Here is a 10,091-nt window from a genome sequence, read left to right on the forward strand (position 1 = left end):
CCAGGTACCTGACACTTCGTTGGTTCCCAGAGTTGCACCCCACCCCATGTCCGACGCGTCGGAGAACAACACCAGGTTGGGGGTGTCTGTGATTGAAGGAGACAGTCCCTTCGCAAAGAGGTTGGGATCTGTCCACCATAAGAGATGTTTCTTGATGTCCTGGGATAACGACAGGGAGAACGTCAAATCCTGAGAACGACGACTCCAATTCCGATGAAGAAAGAATTGGAGCGGTCTCAGGTGCAACCTTCCTAGGGACGAATTGCTCCAGAGGAGAGTGTCCCCAGCAGACTCATCCCACTCCCTCACTGTGCATACTTCTTTCCCTAAGAAGGTTGTTACTCTCTCGAATCCTCGGGCTATCCTTTCCTGCGAGGGAAAAGCCCGAAAACTCAGAGAGTTCATCTGTATCCCGAGATACACACACTCTTGCTCGGGAATTAGTGATGACTTCTTGAAATTGACGAGAAGTCCCAAAGCCTTCGTCAATTCTAAAGTTACTTGTAAGTCCTTCAAACAACGATCTTCTGAATTGGCCCTTATTAGCCAATCGTCGAGGTACATGGATATCCTCACCCCTTTCAAATGAAGCCATTGAGCCACATTCCTCAAAATCCCCGTGAACACTTGAGGGGCCGTCGAGAGGCCGAAACACAGAGCCCTGAACTGAAAAATTTTCCCCCCCATCATGAATCTGAGAAACTTCCTCGAGGAAGGATGGATCGGTACGTGAAGTAAGCGTCCTGAAAATCCAAGGAAACCATCCAGTCCCCTGGACGAAGCGCTGCCAGCACTGATGAAGGCGTATTTCCATCGTGAACTTTCTTCTTTTCTACGAAGAAGTTCTAGGGCGCTTACATCCAACACCGGTCTCCATCCCCCTGAGGACTTCGGAACTAGGAAAAGGCGGTTGTAGAAAGCCCCGATAATGAGTGGTCTGTCACTAGTTCGATAGCCCCTTCTCCAGCATCTGATCTACTGCTAGATGGAGAGCTTGATTCATGATGGGGTCTCTGTACCTGGCCGTCAGTTCCCTTGGGTATGGTCGTCAAGGGAGGTCTTTCGACGAAAGGGATGAGGTAACCTCTCCTCAAAATAGAAAGGGTCCAAGGATCCGCCCCGGTTTTTGGGCCCAGACTTCTGCAAACTCTAAGAGTCTGGCGCCCACCGTTGTTTGAAGGACTTTGCAAGTTATTTGGGGGCTTTAACAGACTTGGCGAAAGTCTTACCCCTTCTTGCAGGTCTACGACCTCTAAACGTAGAGGTTCTTGATGAAGATGCCCCTCGAAAGGGTTCTCGAACACTTGCCTTTTCCTTCTTAGCCTTGGTAGGGAAGGAAGGGCGAGGTTTTCTTGCCGACTGTGCCAAAAGGTCCTGGGTGGCTTTGGCCGAAGTGACCTCGAAATGTCCTGCACTCGATGTTTCGGAACAACTGAGTAGACAGGGAGCAAACAGCAAAGAAGACCTCTGAGCATGGGAGACCGACTTCGTTAAGAAGGAACAGTAAACCGACCTCTTCTTCACGATGCCGGCCCCCATAAAGGGAGGCGATTTCACTCGCTCCGTCTCTTACTGACTTGTCCATACAAGACAAAACACACATAAGATCATCTGGTGAAATTGACTTCTGGCACTTCAATTTTCTTGGCTAGGACTCCCAACGACCAATCAAGGAAGTTAAATACTTCTAGCACTCTAAACATACCTTTGAGCAAATGATCCAATTCGTTCATTGCCCAAGTCGTCTTAGCAGAGTTAAGGGCAGTTCTCCTTGTCGAATCTACCAGTGCCGAAAAATCCGAATCAGCCGAAGACGGTAGACCCAATCCTAAGGGCTCTCCTGTTTCGTACCATAAACCAGCGCGTCCTGATAAACTTCGAAGGAGGAAAAGCGAACATCGTTTTCCCCGCTTCTTCTTTGGAAGCCATCCAGGAACCAAAACTCCTCAGTGCCTTCTTCATAGAAAGAGTTGGCTTCATCCTCACACAAGAAGAACTCTTCGCTGTCTTCGCCGTTGAAAAAAGTGAGTGAGGAGAAGGAGGAGCCGTAGGCGTAAGGGAATCCCCAAAAACTTGTAAAAGTAGCTCTGTAAGCTTCTTGTAGAAGAGACAGCAGCAGAAGTGTTCGGTTCCTCATCCGAACCTTCTAGGACGTCTTGTCGAGGCGCCTTTGAGCGCGGGGAAGATCCTTAGGTGACGAAGGGATCTAGCAGGAGTTGAGCGAGAGGTTGGAGAACGCCCTCTCTTAGAAGAGTTCACATCCACTGGAGAACGATGAGAAGATCTGGGAAGTATACGATGAGACTCCCTCTTCGAGGTATACGGAATCTCAGCCGAAGGAGAGGAGGTAGGGCTCCTACTCCGAGAATTCTCGGAAACATCCGCAGGGCGCTTACGAGGAGGCGAGCGCCTACTATACTCTATGCCCCTATCTGGGGCGAGCGGCTGCCAGGAGAAGAGCGCCTATCGAGAGCAGAGCGCTGCGCGGCTCTCCATACCTGTCCAGTTGCGTACGATCAACGGAAGTTCGACTGGAAGGCGAAATGCGCCTACTAGGAGAAGGCTGCTTGCGAGACTCTTGACGTCTAACAAGAGGGTAACATTCAGGAGAAGGGCGCTTCAAAAAAAACTAACGAGCGCCTACTTGGAGAAGGGCGCTTCCGGGATTCCTGGTGCCTACCAAGAGACAAACGGTCAGGAGAAGTGCGCCTAGAAGCGGGAGAGCGCCTACACGGAGAAGGGCGCTTGAAAGACTCTTGTTGTCTGCCCTTAGGAGAATAATCAGGAGTATGACGCCTTAAAAGAGACGAGCGCCTACTAGGAGAGCTATGTGCAGTAGGCTCTTGGCGCCTACCTTGCGGGGTGAGCGGCTAACAGTAGGCCGTCTATCATGCACCACGACCTCCCTACCAGAACCTCTCGATGCCTGTCAGGAGAGAAGTCACGATCCGATACTCGAGGAGAGTGACATCTGGAAGAAGAACGCCTACTTGTATAAGGGCGCCTTCTATAATCTTGAGGCTGCTGAGGAGAAGTCTCACGCGAGGGAGTTGAAGAAATCGCGTGATGAACAGGTGCAGTGCGCTTACCGGAAGCGGGAATCCAATCTGGAGAAAAAACTTCTTTCTCCATAGAGCGTCCTACCGATGTTTGGCGCCTTGAAATTGAAAGAGAGCCAGGCGAGCGAGGGCGCTCACGCGAGTGAGGGCGCTCCCGCGAGCGAGGGCGCTCACGCGAGCCCCCACCTTCATACGAAACCTCCCCATATGAAGGAGAACGATCCTCTGAAGAGCGGCGCCTAGATCTCTTGATCGGAAGAGAAACGTCCTTCTTCCTACGTGATCTAACTGCTAGAGAGTCTGCTAGCGCCGTGATCTGAGCTTGAAGTCCCGCGAGTACTCTCGTAGGAGAATCTTCTAATTCTTCCTCGGAAGCAGGCGCCGAGCGCGGAGCGCGAGAAGAAGAACGATCACAGGATTTCTTGTGTTTCTTCGCCTCCACCGACGATTCTTCCGGGAAAACCTCCGGACTAGAAGCCAAAGGACTGCAGAGCCTTCCAAGCCCTCTTCAACGGTGCGCGACGCATCCGGGGAGTTCCAACCTCTCTTCGGAGAGGGAGACGACGAAGAGGAGAAGCATTGGCGTAGGAGCTCCTTCTTGTAGCGATCCGAGGCAGCCTGGGAGCGTACTTCAGGATCTGCCGAGGGGACGCCTGACCGGTGGGGGCTCTCCCTAGCCCTCCTGCGGCTTTCGACTTTCCTACTCCACTGGAACTGGGAGTCTGGAAGAGGTCTTAGGCCTAGAGCACTAAGGAGCCGGTCAGACGCACCCTCCTTCCACAACACTGGGGACACTGCACTGATCACTAACACTCTCCTTACCTTCCAACTGACGAATCTTCTGATCCACAGAACGATTCTTGGCTTTCAGAGCTGCCGCCTCCGAAGGCGAATCTCCGGCTTCGGTGCGGGGAGCCGGGGCTTGCAACTTGGGAAGAAGGTTCTAATTCTACGTTAGTACTATTAGGATCCACATCCAACTCACTCATTCTAGATCTGCTAGAACTTCTAGAGGAAGCCTTACGCACTCTATCACGTTCCAACTTCCTAACATAAGAAGAGAGAGCCTTATATTCTTCTTCATTCAATCCCTTACATTCACTACAAGGGTTAGCAAACGCACAATCATTCCCCCTGCATTTCATGCAAACCGTGTGGGGGTCTACCGAAGCTTTCGGCAACCTCACCTTACATCCTTCATTCACGCAAACCCTAAAACAACACCGAAGTTTTAACTACCGATTCTAGATCAGACATCGTTAAAGAAAATCAAACTCAAAATCAAACCGGTCCACAATCAGCGTATGCCAAGCCAAACAAAGCGAATACGTCACCAAAAGAAGTCCAAATTAACTCCAGGCAAGCGAGAATCGAAAAACTATCGAGAGGAACCGACAACAGTTGTTATCGTTCCCGCGACAGAGAAAAATCTGACAAGCTTACGGGAGTGGTTCGTACATCCGCCACCCAGCGGCGGGTAGGTAGACCACCTGACCTACCTGTCGCGTGTGCCGCGAGATTTGAAATTCTGTCGGTAACGTCGGAGACTATAGCTAAGTATATATCTGTCAGGGAAGTTCATGTACAAAAATCAAAAACCAATCCACTATTACGCGTGCCAATCCAACAATCCAGAAGTCGATACCAAAAGTCAATCAGTAATATTTATGCGAGATATATGAAAAAATCCTAGACGGAGGTACTGTAAACAGATGTTTGCAGCACCGGCGACAGAAAAAATATGAATAGAAAATGGGAATGGTTCCTGATATCCGCCGCCCTGCGGCGGGAATGGGTACTACCACCTGACCGCCCCACTACGTGTGCCGCGAATTTTGAAATTCTGTCGGACGTCAGAAATACAGCTATATATATATCTGTCAGGTAAGTTTCATGAACAAACAACATTTTCTTGCCTATAGTATTAGTAAAAGTATGAGATGTCTTATTCCCGGGATCATGGTTTGAACTGAAATTCATTTTTACCTTGTAATCGGTGGTTTTATCCTTACTGCCATCACAAATGAAACTCCACAGTGCTTATTTCATTGTAATTATACACATTACTGGTCTTGATCCACTCCAAATTGCACTTGAAACACGTTGCTGTTCCTGGTTTCTAAGCGCTCACTCCACAAACACAATTACGAGCAGCAGACGACGAAACTGTTAATGAGGTGCAAAGCTTTATTCCCTTAATTCTTTACTTTACTCATTATTTAGTTTAACTTTACTTTGTTACTTCAAAATGTTTATTTAATTCATGTCTATTATCCCTTTTTTGCAACCAAATTACCCTGAAAAATTACAGATATTTCTAAAGTACATCTGGCTGCCGAAAACCATCGCGGAGGAGATGACAGATAGTGGATTATAATTTTTTTTCATTTTGCTAGCAGTTTTCATTTATTTAAGTCTATATTAGTATTTTTTAGTATTTTTATTTTTCTAAATAACTGTATGCCAGAAATAAATGTAACCTTTAATGTTTGCATGCTAAGAATGGCAAAATCATCGTTGCCACATTAGTGGAGCTTCACACATACGCCGATGCATTATTATAAACTGTTTCCATGAATTCTTGTTGTCATAGTAGTGCAATAATGATAAAATTGCTTTAATATTTATGTATATATACTTCCAATACATGGGCTAATTTCACCAATTTCCACGTTTTGTGTAAGTCTTATACCCAGTTTGGAGGGTGAACACATACCAATTGGCTATAGAGAGAGAGAAGGGAAGGAAGGAAGGAAGAAGAACAGGGGTGGCGGTGGCGGTGGAGGTGGGGGGAGAGGGTAGGTGGAGCTTTTTACTGCTGTGTTTGTATCCATTTCTGGATAATGGAGTTTTTGTCTCTTGGTACAAGGACAAGTGTCGTTATTCTTTACGACTAGTGATTCACGATACCCTTATAAATTACGGCACTGGGTGCAATACACTATAGCAAAATCTCGTTCTCATACAAGTGTTCATTACAGAAATATTGCCAAAAAACGTGCTTGCACTGTCTCTGAAACCCATAGTAGGTATGCTGCTTAGTTGTCTATGAAGTTTTTTGTAATCAAGTATTTTTTACAAGCTAGCTATTGTATAAATTTGTATTTTTCTCAATCAAAACATATGCTCCTCAATACTAACTTTCCTCTTTTAACGACTTTCTGGTCATTGCAAATTCGGCCCCATTAATTTCCTATGGTGCGAAAACAGACAAGAGGCCCAGGGAGCGAAAGCAATTGCGTCACACTACGGCGGTAATCCAGCAGTAAAACATCTTCATATCTCCAAAAAGTAAATAATAAAGATATATATGCGCATTACGATTATAACAATTACATGAATATCTGATAACAATCTACATGAATAACTGGTAGTAAACTGTTCTGCAAGAAAGTTGAGTACAGTAGGGCCTCGATAATCGCGGGGGATAGGGCCCAGAACCCCCCGTGATAAGTAAATATCCGTGTTATCCTGGTACCCCCCTCAAAACTTGCTTTAAACAGCCTACTTTAATAAATAACCCACCCAAGACCACTGTTTCAATGTTTATAACTGCCTACTTTAGTTCAAGCACCAAATATGTCTTCAACTATCACCTTAAACTAAATTCAAGACAGTTTCAAAGTTATTCTTTCCTGTCTTCAATTTCCCCTTCATCAGATCAGCAAACAAAAGTATATTACCTAACAATTCCTTTCTATTTTCATGATTTGGCTGCTGCACCAGACTAAAAGTACATGTAGTATATCTATTTCGTGAATGAACATATTTATAATAATAAAAAAAAAAACATGATTTACTGTAATGATTACAGCACCCAACTATAATATCATTGTATAAACAGCAAAATACACCAATAAAAATCTATTTTTGTCTTTTGTTTACGTTTAGAATCAGTTGATGGACGTTTATTACCGAAAGAATTATTTTGGAAAACAATTGTTGCTAAAAGAAACTAATTTATTAATGGAATTATTATTATTTTTAACTTTGTACATAATAGCAGCTTAGGAGGAGTAATTGTTGAATAGCTTGAGAGAGCAGCTTGGGACGAGAGTAACTTGACTAGCTTAGCTCGAGAATAACAATGAAATTTGTATCTTAAATATTTTTATGGTGATAAGAAATGAAACATCAATACATAGTGGTAAGATATTCTCTTGTATACTGTTATAATATAACTGCTTCAATACAACTATAAAAGTTGTATTGAAGCAGTTTTATAAATCACAGAAAGAATAAAAATATGGCAACACATTTGTACCTACAAATGTCGGGGACCATAGAGAGAGAGAGAGAGAGAGAGAGAGAGAGAGAGAGAGAGAGAGAGAGAGAGAGAGAGAGAGAGAGAGAGAGAGAGAGAGATTTTGCTATTTACATTCATAGTATTTGAAAATGTGTAAATGAGTTTATCCTAAAAATGCATTTAGTCATGAAAAGAAGAAAACACAGTAATTAGTGAATCTTGCTCTATGATAAAATTCGCGATTTTGTTAATTTTCCGGGATATACAGTTTGGGCTCCAAAACAAAGTAAGTAGAAAGAGTTTAGAGGATACTTATGTAAAATACAATGTTGTTTGTAGAACGGTGTAACCACTATCACATTATGTAAAAATAGTATGTACAAATGAGACTGTAGGTTTGGTGACGTCACGGTGAACATACCTATTTTTTTCGTGAATGAATATACATTTATGATAAAAAATACTTACTGTACTGGTTACAGTACCATACTGTAATATTAATGTAATCACATCAAAATAAAGTAATCAGTGTATACTGTAAACTTGTAAAGTGTATTTTTGTCTTTTGGAAAATGCATTCCCCAATTATTCCTTGAAGAGGCTTCTTAGTATGAAGATAAGCCAATAATATATAAGATATGCGTTTTATTATGAATATATGACAATAATATATAAGGTAAAAATGGTTTTATTATGTTTACGCTTCGTCGCCGATCGCAAACAACAATACGATAATCTATGACAATTATTGTTTGTATGACTGTAGTGTTCAGAGAAGTTGATTACATTATACCAAAACAATCATGAAGTTCGAATTGAAAATTAATGTTTTCCTAAATGTTATTGCTACTGTAATAACACTACTACTATTAACATTTATAAAAAATGTTAAGAATGACAAAGATCGCTGTGAAGTGTAACTCAATGTTTCCATTTCTGCTGGCCATTCGACTACAAGTTGATGTCAATGATGTGGAATTATTCCATGAATAGGCTAGGCTATATATTATGAAGATATGCCAATAATATATAAGGTGAGAATGGTTTTATTACCTTTATTGTCAGTTAATATCATAATGTGAATCTATTAATGCATTTGCTGGTTATCGGAACCAGACGAGGCTTAGCCTACCATGGACAAGCCTGTGATGCTGGGATTCATACCAGCGATATAGAATGAGAAGTGGTCGAAGGAAAAACCTGTGATTAACTGAATCCGTGATTGCTGATCCACGACTAAGCGAGGCCCCACTGTATAGCAATTCATTTACAATAGGTACGAAAGTCAAGATGCCGTGACATCATAATATGTACAGGACTTAAAAAAACATTCTAATTCAAAAAAATAATTACTTAAATTTGAGTCAGGAATCGAGTCACTTTCTCAATAAAGAATATTTTCAAATTAATCACCATAAATATGTAAAATATTGATGCCTTACTATTTATTTAAATAATTATCTAGTGCACGCTTCGTTGTCGTCTTCTACCAAAACCGTAGTTTCCTTAACCCCTTCTTTACCGGGTGGGTGAGCAGAATGTAAACATTGCGTTCGCTGCCGAACTGAATCTCTCGGTAGTGACTCCAGTTTGGAGGGGAACCGATGACTCGTGACTGGTGACCATCTCCACGTCAGGAAGTGTTAAAAGTACTTTTTCTGGAAGGTGGGTCAACATGCAGGCAAGACTGGCACAGGTAGTCCACTCGGTTGTTTACCCTATTTTGTGACTTCAAAAGGAAAGTAGAGATCTTGATCTGTTGTTTCCACGCTGGTTGGGTTATGACTTGCGTCTAATTCAGGATACTGGAAGTGCTAAGTTATTTATTTTTTGGGAAAGTGACCACGAAACGGTACGGTGTCCGCTTGTCCGCACAGCGGTGTTTTACCCGATCTTCGTAAATGAATGACACCGAATCGTGCCGGGAGCCGTCTGGCCTAAGCAACAGTCTGTTTAAAGAAATACTGGCAAGGCACTTAAAACATGTTCTATATAAAATTGTTAATAGAACTTTAAAAGCTACATATCCGAAAAATAGGTGGAAAGAAAAGAAAAATGACTTGGTTACCCAATTGGACTTTCGTACCCTCCTCGACTAGAAGTCCAACCATGTCCTGTTCTTGCGGTTTTTACACTTAAAATGCATACATGAATGATTAATTATTTCTGTATTTAAACAAGAGGCTGTCCATTTTTCACAAGGAAATCTTGTTATATATACTTACACCTGTTCCAATCGAGCTCATGGTTTACGTTGGTTAATTCCACTTGCGTCCAAACACCGCTATTCTATCAACTCACGTCCACAACTCTTGTCAACCCATCATACGATATTAGCGTACAACACCACTGTCAGGATTGCACGTTATAACCAAGGTAAAGAGGTTACAACAACACGGTTTAATGTACGCGCAGTACGGTATAGAAAATATAGACAGAGTATGGTATAATATATACGTAATATGAACGGCCTTCTAAATGAAACAAAGAATATGTATCTTAATGTGCTAGTTTTTCATTTGTATCATCTATAGGATTCTACACACTATTTTTTACTTGAAGTTATATTGGACTAATGTATAATATATTTCTGTATTAGTTTTTATGTATATTTTTTGTCAGTAAAGTAACAAACTAACTATGTAGTTTGTTTCCGAAACAAAGCTTATCGAGCTTACCCTGAAAAAATTAAATGTTAATACCGGTTAACATGACAATTAAAAAAACGTAATACTTATTGTCATAACACAACTAAATTTGTTTTTGCTTGATAATGAGTACAATGA

At 42.5% G+C, this 10,091-nt stretch overlaps 1 protein-coding gene across 1 annotated transcript in view; it reads right to left on the minus strand.

Moving 5' to 3' along the window:
* The window catches only part of LOC135217376 (proteasome subunit alpha type-3-like), a gene marked incomplete at its 3' end in the record, with an annotated part of 60,760 nt that extends 51,072 nt beyond the window's left edge, over window positions 1-9,688 (minus strand). Inside the window, 1 exon segment of the mRNA XM_064253222.1 lies at window positions 9,531-9,688. Within this exon segment, the coding sequence (XP_064109292.1) occupies window positions 9,531-9,551 (21 nt within the window).
* Between the last annotated feature and the right edge of the window lie 403 nt (window positions 9,689-10,091).

This window comes from Macrobrachium nipponense, chromosome 7 (assembly GCF_015104395.2).
Source record: "Macrobrachium nipponense isolate FS-2020 chromosome 7, ASM1510439v2, whole genome shotgun sequence".
Taxonomy (NCBI): domain Eukaryota; kingdom Metazoa; phylum Arthropoda; class Malacostraca; order Decapoda; family Palaemonidae; genus Macrobrachium; species Macrobrachium nipponense.